Source organism: Pseudopipra pipra, chromosome 2 (genome assembly GCF_036250125.1).
Source record: "Pseudopipra pipra isolate bDixPip1 chromosome 2, bDixPip1.hap1, whole genome shotgun sequence".
In the NCBI taxonomy this organism is placed as follows: Eukaryota; Metazoa; Chordata; class Aves; order Passeriformes; family Pipridae; genus Pseudopipra; species Pseudopipra pipra.
In genome coordinates this window covers 33745100-33758977 of record NC_087550.1, presented here as the reverse complement: position 1 = coordinate 33758977, position 13878 = coordinate 33745100, and the positions used below count along the sequence as shown (strand labels likewise).

The 13878-nt window shown below is 37.5% G+C and overlaps 1 protein-coding gene across 6 annotated transcripts in view; it reads right to left on the bottom strand.

Moving 5' to 3' along the window:
- The window catches only part of SYTL2 (synaptotagmin like 2), a 52839-nt gene that overhangs the window by 4397 nt on the left and 34564 nt on the right, over window positions 1-13878 (bottom strand). For 5 of the 6 annotated variants that reach the window (XM_064644930.1, XM_064644929.1, XM_064644931.1 and 2 more), the window contains 9 exons: window positions 9771-13631; window positions 8202-8303; window positions 7208-7261; window positions 5691-5738; window positions 4534-4628; window positions 2718-2837; window positions 1560-1729; window positions 903-1005; window positions 207-377 (listed from right to left, as the gene is read on the bottom strand). In XM_064644930.1, the coding sequence (XP_064501000.1) occupies window positions 207-377; window positions 903-1005; window positions 1560-1729; window positions 2718-2837; window positions 4534-4628; window positions 5691-5738; window positions 7208-7261; window positions 8202-8303; window positions 9771-13631 (4724 nt within the window). The remainder of the gene's footprint in view (window positions 1-206; window positions 378-902; window positions 1006-1559; window positions 1730-2717; window positions 2838-4533; window positions 4629-5690; window positions 5739-7207; window positions 7262-8201; window positions 8304-9770; window positions 13632-13878) is intronic. The other variant, XM_064644933.1, reaches the window with a different exon arrangement.

The following is a 13878-nucleotide window of genomic DNA, read 5'->3' as shown; positions in this document are numbered from 1 at the left end:
GGCACAAGAATATATCACTTCTTCATAGACAGTCATGGACCATCTATAGATGGAACATGGCACCTGTTAACATTTGTTTACATTTGCCTACCCAGAGCAGCTTAAAAATTAGTGAAATTTAATTAGTGCTAAAGACTACCATGTTATACCTGTTTTGTCCTGCAAATTATGAAACTTGAGCAGAAAATACAAAACAGCCAACCTACCCTTGGCTTGAGGGGAAACCAGTTGATCTGCTTGTTGGATCGATCATTCCAGTCCCAAGTTCCTAAATCCAACTCCACTTCACCAAGGAAGCTGTTCCTCCCAAAGGTATCATTGTGCCAGACAGAGATATTAAGGCTTTGGTCCTTTAGGAGATCCTTCTCAATTTTATACTGCCCAGAGGAAGAAACAAGGACAAAAAATTAAAACAAGATGAATATTTAATCAATGCTGTGTCTGAAAGTGATAAGGTTAGAAAAAATGTGTCCGGGTTTATAAATCCATAACTGGTCATTTCTTCATTTCAGAAAACAACCAACCAACCAACCACCAACCAACCAACCACCAACCAACCAACCACCAACCAACCAACCACCAACCAACCAACCACCAACCAACCAACCAACAACTAGCCAACAACCAATAAAACCCAGCTCTTTCCTTTTTATTTCAAGCATCTTAAGACCATACTTGGCTTGTATTTGTTTGCAAGAAGTATCAAACAGTCAGTGTTCTCAATGCTGTATCCAGAGTCCACTGTAGAGTGAAGGACAATGGAAGGACACAGTCATCTCTACAGAGCAATCCCTTTCATGATAACATCTCTTTTGAGTGCATCTAGACCTGTGCCTAAAAGTTAAAGTTCCTCATACATCACACATGCAGTATTTAATTTCTAGTAGTAGTTTGATAAATACCCGCAGTATCTCATTATAGACTGGATTAAAAGTTTTCTTTTTGACAGAAGTCTTCCGTTTGCCCAGCTTGTATTTCTCTGGAAGCAGGTAGGTCTTTACATACCTAAAATTTAGACAGGCTTGTTAGAAGAGAAAAAAACTCACCCTTCTCCAACTTCCTTTTCCAAAATACACAAATATTTGCTTATAAAGTGAAAAAAATCCACTTAGGTAACCATTATGTTGTTCAGCTTGTACATTTAAGAAATAGAACAACAGTGGTGATGTATAACATCACCACTTCCTTATAATACCCTTCTCCAAGGGAAAATCTGTTGAAATGTCTCCTCAACACAAAAATACAGAATATATAACTATAGCAGGCCCAGATATATTTATAGACTCTAATCCTACCATCTGAAAAGTAGAATTTTAAAAGAGAATTTAATATTATTAAAATTTTAAATTTCCCATATTAATATATATACCATTTTATAGTGGTAATTCTATATTCAATCAGAGTGGAAAAAAAAAACCACAAAGCATGTATAGCTTCTTCATCTATTTGTTGGGTTGTTTACTCTAACAGGTTAGAGAGATTGGATAACCCCATCAGTTTTCATTTTCACATTAAAAGAAAAAATTCCATTAGAAAATAAATATATTCTTTGTACTTACGGGTCTGAGCGCTGTCGCTTAACATCTGCTACTGCCAAGTCTTTACACTGGCAAATAAAAATGTGGAGCTCGTTCAGCTGTTCTACATAATCAATAGCAAACTGAATGTTCCCCTTCACATCAACATTGCCAAAGTCTGCACTATAGATGCTCATTAGACTTCCGCTCACCTGCATCATACAAGAGGAGAAAAGTTTTCCAGGCATTGCATTTCACCAGATACTTCAAGATTAGGGTAGAAGTTATGCTCAGAATTCAGACAGTAAAGAAATCAACTGTGTCTCTTTGGATGTAATAACAAAATGTAATGGACACCATTTTACAAGCTCCTCAGCCAGAAGATTAGCAAGAGAGAGATATTTTGAAATCAAAGCTGTTAGACCAAGTTTTCTACAAAAAATTTGAATGCTTTTATTGCATTGAGATAGAAGAAATGAAGTTATAGGACGCTGTATATCTAGAGATCAGATATGTGAAATATTACTTCTAAATCTCTTCAGCTGATCTTCCTTGCAGAAAGCAGAGCTTAAGAATTTAGGACTTCCGAAAATACCAACAAAAAGACTAGTGGATAAAGTCTATATGGCTGAATTATGCACCTAAATATGTAGCTAAATAAAACACTGAAAATTAAACACTACATATAGAGAAGGAGAAGGATGTATAATTTTTTTTTTTTAATGTCAACATCATTCCCAAAAATTCTACTCTTCTTTACTGAAAGTCCACATAAACAAATGACTTTTGGTTAGCTAATTCACTGACTCAATTACATATCCAACATTCCAATAATGTCTTCTGCTTTCACTTGTTTCTCCCCCTTTCTCCTTTCCTAAATGTTTGTTCTACATAAATTGTTCCTCATTTTCAGCTACAAATGTAAGCTCTTAGGATAAAATCCATCTCTCTGTTCAGAGTCCTGAACAGGCTCCAATATGTTACTAGAAAAAAAAAAAAATTAAATCTATTTAATTTTATTTTATTTGCTTCAGGCAATTTCATGCAAGCAATTACGTTATGTTCATATAACAGAGACAGAAAGAAAGAGACAGAAATGCCAAGGGAAGAAAGACAAGAGGAATGAGAAGAGCGATGAAATAATATTTAAGAGATTAGCAAAAGCAAAGTGCCATTAAAACAAGGCTTTGGTTTACATACAGAGGATAAGGAGGCCATGCCAGAAGAGCCGCTAAGATTGGTTAGAGAGCTGGGACTCTTCTTGATTCTGCCAAAGGAATAACTGCTTTCTGATGCTGTATCTGTCTCTCTGTCATCACTCTACAAAAACATCACAGAAAGAAAGTCTGTGTACTTTCTTTATAATCACAAAGAACATTGAAAAAAACAAAACCAAACAAGCAGAATTTTAATGCAGATTGAGACTCAGTGGAAACCTGAATTTAAATTCCCTTGTAGTGCGACATGAATAATCTTTCTTGAATTAGGTCATGCATTTAAAGTTGAAAGCAGATTTTTCTGATGAACAACATACACTGATAATTTTTTTTATGCAGCAGTGCAACTAGGTTCAGGGGTTTTTTGTTTTAAATCTCAAATAGCAATGAAAAAGTACAAAGATAAATGTTTTCGGACAATTATATTCAACTTCTCTACATCACTTTCTCATGCATAAACTTATGGAAGTGGTAGTGCTCAGGTCTCTTACCAGTCCCTTTCTGTTACATAGCAAATGCTATCAGTTCAATGCCTGTATCTGGAGGGCAGCTGGCTGGAAGGTAACATGCACAGAACAGCACTGGGTACAGCAAATGGGTTTTGCAAAGTCTTTCTTATAAGAGGGCAAGCAGGACCCTGCTTTTCCATCAGGGAAATGCAGTTTTGGTTTCCTTGGTCATTATCAGGTTATGTGCTTTCAATCCCATTCCATCTCAATGCTGTCTCTGCACTAAAAAATTTATTTACTTCCCACATGTGCCTTGGCATCTTCCTACACAAGCAGTTATGGACAACATCATCCCTCTGTTGTATTCCACCCACAAACAATTTACATTCCCCTCTCCATGAAACACTTTTGAAATGATGTCATATACCTTCTAATAAGAGATGCAAGATTAGTAAACAATTTCTACACACATTAAGGAAATGATTATTTATATAAATAAATATATAGCATATAAGCAGTTTGAATAAGTCTTTAAAAAAATCTGTTGATTGTAGCTTCTCTAGTTGTGTCTATACTCATAAGTAAAAGGAGGCCAGGATTGTTTCCCATTTCAGAGGTTAAAGGTAAGGACTGACTAATGTCCATCCTACTTAGCACAGGGCTTCTTGATGGAAAATTGATTTGGAGAGTGCTATTTGGAACTGTACAAAATAAATCCAGAGACTGAAGTAACTGTTAAGCCGTGTGGATAATCAGTCCTGTTACATGGACTGTTTGAAAGACCGGAAAATCCTAAGTCCTTTTATAGGGGAGGGATAGATAGTGATTAGACACTTTAAACTAAGTGACTTTAATGGCTTTAAGCTGAATGCCTTTAAACTAACTGACAGAAGGTGGGTTTAGGTTAGATAACAGGAAGAAATTCTTTACTCTGAGGGTGGTGAGGCACCAGCACAGATTGCCCAGAGAAGCTGTGTATGTCCCATCCCTGGGAGGGTTCAAGGCCAGGCTGGATGGGGCTTTGAGCAACCTGGTCTAGGGGAAGATGTCCCTGCCCATGGCAGGGGATTTGGTATTAGATGATCTTTAAGGTACCTCCAAACCAGACTGTTCTGTAATTTTGTGATACAGAATCATAGACATCATAAACCAGACAGTTCAAGTTGCTTATCACTTTCAAACTTCAGTGTCATTTTAAGAGATTTGAATACGGCCTCAAGCTTGTTCCAAGGTCCACACTATGATGATGATAACAGCTAAAATCAGGAATGGCATGTCGTTGGGAATTTCACTTGAATGGAGTTAACAGACAGGTGCCTGAAACTATAATATTTCAGAGATGGAGCTTACCTCTTCCTGTAGAAATGATGGTACCGACTTGCTAAGTCCTTTAAGTTTTTCAGGGTTGGAAAACAGCTTATCAGGCTGTGAAGGCACTGTGGAAACTGAAGAGCAGTAATTCAAAAGGCTTCAAACCATGTTTGTACTTCAGAACAGTGAGATTCCATAACAGGACACGGTTAGAAACAAACCACTTCAGATGAAACACATGCACATGCGCAATCAGTTTAAAACTTGGATGCAAGGGGGCTTTTTTGCCCCCTAGGACTCAGAGGAGCTATCATTAGGAAGAATAATCTGCTTTGACATCTCCTATAACACTTGATAAAGAACTTTGGTGGAAGTTGCTTAACATGATATACAAGCCTGGGTGCTACAAGCAAATTCTGATCAAAAGTAATAAGGCAAGCATTTTCAGTTTGTCTTCTAGATTTTCTTCCTAGAACAAGAATAAGTGCATTCATGCACTAACCATGTCATCATCAATATTGGAATCAAGATAAGGTTCTTACAACCCAAACTATGTTCTTTTATTTACTTAGTCTATTTAACAGCAAAAGGATTTGTGTAAATCAAGCAAATTTTAGAGCTGACCAAGGAAGTCTCAAGTATTCCTACTTAATTATAAGATGTATATCTCATGAATGATGCACTTTTTTTCAGCCCATCTCTACCACATTTGTATATCTCTACTAAAGTTCACTTCTGTGCTCTTTCACTGTACAAAGCATAACTGCACAAGCTAGCTTTGCAAAAATCCAGTTAGCAGTAAGCCCATGATTCTCAGAATTTTCCATGCTATAACCCCACTTATATGTAATGATAAACTAAAGCTGGACTGCACTCACATTGTGAAATGCACCAATACTGAGTGCACAGAGAATTATTTGGCAACTAACAGCCAGCTACAGGGGCACATATCTATTGCATAAAATGAAACACTGCACATGATGGGATTGTTTGCAAGGTGAGTGAAGCTTTTGCAAAGCTTTTGCTGTCGAAGCTCAGCTCATGCTCAACATACCAGTTATCATCAGCATGCAGTTAGATGCACGTCCAGATGTGTAACTTATTAGTTGTTAAATCAAAAAGTATTTTTAATTTATTAGTTTAAGTATCAGTGGAGAAGTCTCTCCACTGTCTGCTGGAAGAATCCTATTACTCACTTCCTGTTGCATTTTCAGTCCTCTCTGGATGCTGATCAGGTTTCGGACCTGGTCAGTGCAGTGTTGACGACAGTCATTCAATAGCACAGTTTTGCAATGTTATAAACAGCATCAATATACTTTATATGTGGGAATTGTTTTACTTCCCCAGGCCCCATAAACTTTGTGGGTTTTTATTCCTTCCAGTCTTTTAGTAGTGGTTTAGATAGTAAGTCTTTATGAGTATTAGGTGTTTTATTTTGATGCATCATGGAGCAAGTTGTAAGAGTAAATGCAGAACTAGGGACTTAGTGGTAGACTTGGCAATGCTGGATTTGCAGTTGGACTTTATGATGTTTAATCTAATTTTTTTTTCCAACCTAAATAATTCTATGGTTCTGTTTCTGTGTTTTGCATCTCTGTTCTCCTTGGAGGAGATTGTTCTCCTTGGAGGAGAACAGATCATAACAAAGGTATTATGAGTGTGCAAGCTAAACAAAAATCAAGTTTTTCACTGTTCTAAATGAACAGCCTTTTCAAGAGATTCTGTCTGTACAGCTATCAATTTGGCTGTGTGTAATTTTTTCATAACTTCACTCTTAATTCAAAAAAACCTACTCTTTTCAGATAAGTCTCTACGCATTCACATTGAATGCAAAACAGGATTTCAGTAGGGGTCTTCATTTGAAAGCAGAGTGCAGAATGGTGCTTAAGTCTTGTTTCTTTGCTGAATGTTGTATGCATCCTAATGTGCTATGATTATACTCTTTATACTTTGGGCCAGTAACATGCAAAATGCTTTAAAGCGTCTAAAACATGAAAAAAATGCAACTGTGCACTTTTAAAACTGTAGTGCTCCGATGCATTAAATAAAAAATTGTGTGTTATATTCCATCCTATTCAATGTTATTTCATGATTTTCAATTCTGTTCATTTAGACACATTCTTGGAGCAGGTTTGCTTTTTTTTTTCCCTGAGATTTGGAATTTCCAAAGGTATAAAGAAAAACTCAACAGTAAGACATCTGTAATGCATTAATGGACTGATGGTATCAGCACTAGCTGATCCAGCAGTTCATCCATTTCTTAGAATAATTCTACTTTACAGGACCGAGACAGGCATTTTAAGAGATGTTCCTTTTTGACTGATGTGTTCTGAAGAGTGTTTTGCACTAGCAAAAGTCATCTTGCATCTTATAATGCAACAAATGAACAGATAAATTCAATGTTTACTTAGGCCAAGTCTTTCAACTGAGTTAGTGTTCAAAGATTTCAGTAATTGTTCCATAGGCTGAAAGACTGAAGGCCAAAATAATACACTGATAAGTGGCACAGCTTCTACAAATATAGGAGGACATAAATACATTCCTTAAGAATAAACAACACAACAGAATTCTACAAAACCTTTTCAGTCATGCTGAGGTTAATAAAATCTAGAAGCACAATACAATTCTTGGTTTAAAAAAAAAAAACCTTCAATAGCAAACAGAGGACATTGAAAAAGCAATAAATTTCCATGCAGACACAAAAGATATTTACCATCTTCAGCACTAAGAGCTAATTCTTCCTTTGGATTATTTTTTTTTTCTTTGTCTGTGCAGGAAAAAATAACACATAGTTAGAAACTTCATTGTTGAGTGTAAAATGGATGGCAGTGGTAATCACAGAATTAAGAATAATGAGGACGAAATCCACAAACAAACCAGCAAAGCCATGGGAATGGTTAAATTCAAGAGATGCATTTACTTCACACACTACTTCCAAGCCTACATCCAAAGCAGGAGTCTCATGTTGATGGTTTCTATCAGCATGCTGTTGCAACAGTGTTAGTGCAGACCTAAAACCTAGAAACTAGTTAGAAGCAAGCAATAGCATAAGCAGTATTAGAATAATAACTTGCTAACAATAGCCAACATCTTTCAAAAACTACATCTCCACACTTCAGTTTACTGATGTAAGTTCAATCTGTGTCTTCCCCATTAGATATGAGATAAGCATGAAAAGTCTCAGGGGCAGGGTGAAGGGAAACAGGAAAAATAATTCAAAAAAAGAAATCCTAGGAGGCTACTGAGGGAAGTCAGGAATTCATTTTAAGTATAATAACTCAAAGTGAGTTTGGTAGGACACACTCAGGTGAAACATTACTAAACTGAGTTTTTCATGCTTTCACTGTCTACTAATTCAGTCCAAGCAAGAAGCCAGGAGGCAGTGGCAGTTGTTGCTCATTACCTATTTGGGTAATTGCCAATATATTCACTATTGAAAAACTATCCAGGAAACAGTTAATCACTATCAACATAGTGCGTTTCTGGAAGATGTCTGCTTCACAGACCAGCGTTGTTTCAAAATTAACACAAATAACTGAAAATTAAATTGTATGAGAAAATAATATGGTTGCACAGTACAAGCTCTATACAGCTTATCAAGAAACAAAACCAAAGCCATGACTTGGCAAGGCTGTGTGGAAGACCAGCATTAACACATTTAAACTAAACTGGGGGTCATGGGAGACACACACAAGCTTTGTGCTCACTTGAGGTGGCTGATGGAATGTCCTCTAGACTTTTGGAAGGCTTTTTCCTATCTGCACTCCTTTTCAAAGCCATCAAAACAGGGTTTAATTCTTCTTCAGAACCTGTTATGAGACAAAATATGTGAACACTGCACACACAGAGATGCCACTTTAAGCAAGTCAGTGGAGATCCAGCCACGAGTTTCTCATGAGAATCTATTTTGACTCTTAGCAAAGACAGTGAACATTCAATGAAAATACAAAATAAATTCAAAATTAAATAAATATCTAATTTGAAGTGTCCATTTTTGCTCTCTGAATATCCTCAGTCATCAGCAGAGACCTGTTGCTTGATTTCTCCTGTGTAGGTATCTGTCTTTACTGACTATTAATGGGGTTTGGGGCAATTATAGCACTTAATTATTTAAGAATAATATAAGATAGACTGTAGCCATTTTGTAACCATCTTGTTAGGAATAGGCACCCAAAAAAAAAGTTAATAGTTTTAGTTTCCTCCCCTCGGTGCAATTTTTTCTGTTATATTCTCTCCCCAGTGAAAGTAATTTTGTTTTAGTACTTGACTAACAACACACACAAAAAAAACCCCCAGCTGTGGATGTATTTGGGTCTCTGAAATTATGCAATCTTCTCCAAAGGCAGAGTCAAGACAGACTTAGCTCCTTCAGAAACATTTAAGACTATCTCTCCTCCCTATCTCACTGTCCTCCCCCTCCACCAACCAATCACACCTTGCAGTATTCTGTCTGTAATTACAGGTGACAACAAATTATGTTTGATTTTTTCTCATTTGTTTCAGTTTTCGCTGACTTCCTTTGGAATTTCACTTTCAAAACAGGCTCAAGTGTAAGTTGTCAGGCCGTGGAAACTTCACATATTTCTCAGATTCTCCAGCTGAAGAAAACATTCCCAGTCTCTCAGTATGAGACTAAAAAGGTTAAATTATCTCCTCTATCTTCAGCTCTTTGATGACTATCACACACTAAACATTGTCTAGAGCTGCCATTCAACCAAATAAATGTGAATCCTAGTAAACACATCTCTTCCTTTATATGTTCACTTTCCAGTGCAACAGGCAGCAATGCTAAATGAAATAGCATAGAGTATTGGTATTGTCCTTATATCCAGCCATTCCACTGATGAGCATTTATCTTTGAAGACTAGCTGGTCAAACTAAAGACTGTACTCAAACAGTGACTGATATTTTTTTCTCTTTTAATCCAGATTATTTAAAGGAATTAATGGATTGAGTGTTACAAATTAACAAATGTGAAGGTGATGTCATGGGGGAGGAAGAAAAGAGTAAATCACGAAGACTGAATTAATTCATGCTGCTAAACTCCCTTTACCAAAAAGGCTTACCCAAATGTAGTATGTGTCTATCAAACACTTTCCAATTACAGAACTTAATTAATTCTTCCCATCCTTCCCAAACAAATACCCACAGCATTCAATTAAGAAATAAGTATCACACAGACTTTCTGTTAACGTATTTCAAGTTGGCTATCAAAAAAATATTGTATCCATGTTTAACAACTCAGCACCATGAATTTTAGAAATCAAACAGCTCACGAGTTGAACTTCTGGTTCCAGAGTGGGAATCAGAGTTTTCATCTGAAAACTTGGATCCCAAATTTAAATTGTCCCCTTCCTCTTCATCATTATCCTCATGCTGAGACATTATGTAGAACACAGCTTCTTTTGGCTGGGGGGAGTTGCTATCATCCTTAAGTGGTGTGCTTGTTCTTCTGAAATTCAACAGTGCTTGAAATTCTGAATTCTGTTCAGAGGCCTCTAAGGATGTGCTTTCGTCTCTCCTTCCTTTTTCATTTATCTGAAATGGCTTGATTGCAATCATATTTGTCTCGCCTTCCAAGGGAGTAAGATCAACTGGAACCACGTTTCTCTCTTCTATTTTATTAATAATTTCATTTCTTTTAAGATCAAAAGCTTCAATTTCACTTACTGCAAGATCATTTACTGAAACGTTGACATTTTGTTCTAGAGCTTCCCCTTTGACAGCTAACTTTATTTGTGTATGATAGGTACTTAGAACATTATATGGCTGCGACATAGTTGTGCATAGAGTCTCTTTTTCTGAGGGAAATGCAGGATCTCCAAACTTTTCTTGCTTATGTAACTCTTTGGATATTGGACATGAAACTGTAGATGCTTTTTGAACAAGTTTTGCTAAAGAACAACTGAATTCACTGAATTTTGCAATATTTGAAACAGAAGTTTTTTCTACTGTTTCTTGTATTTCTTGAGGATGATCTCTCTCTTGTTGATGTGGAACATGCATACTTAGATTAGTCTGTATTTTACCTTGCATTTTCTTATCCATATTTTCTGGCACAGAAGCTGTTGTTTCAGAGACCTCTTTTGGTAGCTTCTGGAAAGTAACATCAGACACACTATATTCAGCCTTGGACAGTGCAGATCTTTCTGTGGTCTCACTCTTTTCCTGCAGCACCTCTTCATCATGCTCATAGGTCATACCCTTAGCTTCCACCTCAGCAGTTCTCTGTACTATGCCATTAGCAAGTTTTGCTTTAGGAGGTGGTGTTTCAGAGGCCTCCTTCTGCAGCTTCTCTAAAGCAAGATTCAAGCCACTGTTCTTGGATGGGGCAACAGATTTTTCTACCATCTCACTGATTTCCTGCAGCACCTCTCCATCATGCTCATAGGCTGTGCTCTTAGTTTCCACCTCAGCAGTTCTCTGTACTATGCTGTCAGCATGTTTTGGTTTAGGAGGGGGTATTTCAGAGGCCTCCTTCTGCAGCTTCTCTAAAGCAGAACTGAAGTCACTGTCCTTGGACGGGGCAACAGACTTTTCTACCATCTCACTGATTTCCTGCAGCACCTCTCCATCATACTCATAAGTCATACCTTTAACTTCCACCTCAGAAGTTCTCTGTACTATGCTGTCAGCACGTTTTGGTTTAGGAGGTGGTGCTTCAGAGGCCTCCTTCAGCAGTTTCTGTAAGACAGAACTCAAGCCACTGCTCCTGGATGGGGCAACAGACTTTTCTATGGTCTCAGTGATTTCCTGTGGCATCTCTCTATCATGGTCATATATTGTGCTTTTAACTTCCACCTCAGCAGTCCTCAACATTGTGCTGTCAGCGTGTTTTGGTTTAGGAAGCGATGTTTCAGCAGCTTCCTTCAGCAGCTTCTGTAAGACAGAACTCAAGCCACTGACCTTGGATGGGGCAACAGACTTCTCTGTTGTCTCATGGACCTCTTCAGGCTGACCAGTAGCTTCTTGGCATGTTGATTCTATGCTGCAATTAGTTTCTGATATGCTATTCATGTCATTGTACGTTTTCATTCCCACCCCTCTATATTCAGGAGGCTGAGATACAAAGGTTTCTCTGAGCAGGTTCCGCAAACCAGAGCCCTCAAGAGTATCATCCTTGTCTGCTGCCTGAAGCTGTAAACGCAAAGGTTCAAATTCCCTAAATAGTTTTCTGAGGCTTTTTTTGTTCTCATGCTCATCTGTTGATGGCATATTCACTTTTCCTGTATTTTTGCCCATTTCTTCTTCTTGATCAGCAGGAGAAATATCATGGATCTCTTCTACTGTTCTCTCAAAGACCTTGCACTGATCTGACTGAAAAGTTGCCCCTTTCAAAACATTTTCTTTTAGGTTTAAGCTACATGACATCTCAGAGGCTTCCTTTTCTAGCTTCTTTAGAACTGATTTAAATACATCAAGCTCACCTTTAGGTTGGACAACTTTCTCCACAGTCTCTGCAACTTCCTCCTTAGGGAGACTGATATCCAATGGACTAATCTTGTTCTCCACTTTTTCTGTGGGTAAACGTAGCCTATCACCTGCTGCTGTCTCCTTCAAAGCATTTTTATCACCGGGTGACTGGAGCAACTGCAAGGAAACATGATGATATTTTGATGAAACAATACTTTTTCCTATACATTCTTTAACTGCTTGCTCCGGAAGACTCATCTGTTCCTGGGATTTTGAGGTAACTGATTTTCTGTTCAGCTGGACAGAGTCTGTATTTTGTGTGTGTGTCACATTCAGACTTTCCAGGGTAGGAGATCCTAGAGACTTTTTGCATACCAGAGAATCTTGTTTCTGTGGTTTTTCTCTCTCAGATGTTTGGGTTTGTTGTTGAATTAACTCTTGCTTGCTCACATTATCTCTACCTTTGTCTTCCTTTGATTTACTTTCGTAGATTATTGAACTATTATTATTTGGCAAAGAAACATCTTCCCTGTCAATTCTACTCTGGAATTTAACTCCAGTATCCCAGAAGTTTCTCAAACTCTGAAACCGTGAAGGATCTGAAATTTGATTCTTGGACTTTTCATCCATTTTTTCTTTTAAAGAAAAAACTTGAAAGCTGGGCTTCTGTTGGGAACAAGCAGCAACTTTTTCTTTAAGTGTTTCTTTCTCATTTTTGCTTTTTGGGGAGGCTGAAGTGACACCAACTCTGGACTGCAAGTTACTGGCTTTTAGCAATTCTGTATATTCATGGACTTCATCAAATGGAAGTGTTCCTTTTGGCTTTTTAACCGCATGGCATGGTCTAAACTCTAAAGAGTGTTGTTGTTTGTTTCTTGAATCCTGGCTCATACAACTCAACTGAGGACTTAATGTATTCTTGCTCTGATCGTGCAATCTGTTAGGTGGGAATACTGCAGTTGGTTCTATTTTGTCACTTTCTCCAAGACCTTTCAATGCACGGCCACCTGATGCGCTAGTATCGATACTAACTTCTTTCTCTCCATGATCGAGTATAGTTTTATCCCTTTCCCAGAATGCTCTGATCTCCCTTATTCTTCTTTTTTCTTGTATTGCCTTCTCTGATTCATATTTCTGAGGCTGTAGCTTGTGTTCTTGATGTTCCAAGAGATTTGATTTTTGATTTTGTTGTTTGATTTCTTGACCACATTCTTTTTCTTCAGCTCCTGTACAATCAAATTTAGTTAGCAATTTGTCATTTTGCTCCTTATTCACTTCCCCTTTCTTAGGCTTCACACTCTCCTTTATCACCTGTGCATCTTCTGAAGCAAATGATGTAGATGAAACACTGTTCTGTTGTTTAATCTTTCCAAATGGTAACTTTTCTGTAACTCCTGTTTTTCCATGCATGCTAGGCCCACTATGTTCTCTAGGAAGAACTGCTGTTCTGGTTGAAAAGTCCATTTCCTCTTTGGAGTCCCTGCCTTGGGATCTAGTTGATGCATGTTCCCCATCTTCAGTATCAGAACTTCGTTTAAACCAGTCTAAAACTTTTGATACAGATTCATCAGCCACTTTCACGAGTTCATCAGCATGTTTGTCAGGCTTGAAAGTAGTTTTAGCATCTCTCTCCTCAACAAGATCAGGCTTACCTTGTTGAAGACTTGTAGAATTGGTATTTGACACCTCACGTGCTTCTGTCTTAACAGAAAGTTGATGTTCATCTACAATGTAAACAAACTTATCAGAGTTATGAATTAGCCACGTGACTCTAAAAACATTTGCTCTATTTAGAAAATTCTCAGATTTTTTTTTTTAACTGTTAGTGAAGCAAAGATTTCTCTGTCCTTGTGTTTTTGGAAAGAACCATACTATGGGCAATAGAGAGGAAAAAATTCCTGCAGTGATATATCCTATTGGAATCATTGCTTTTGAGGGTTTGAGCAGATAAAATGACTTAATCCCACTCTA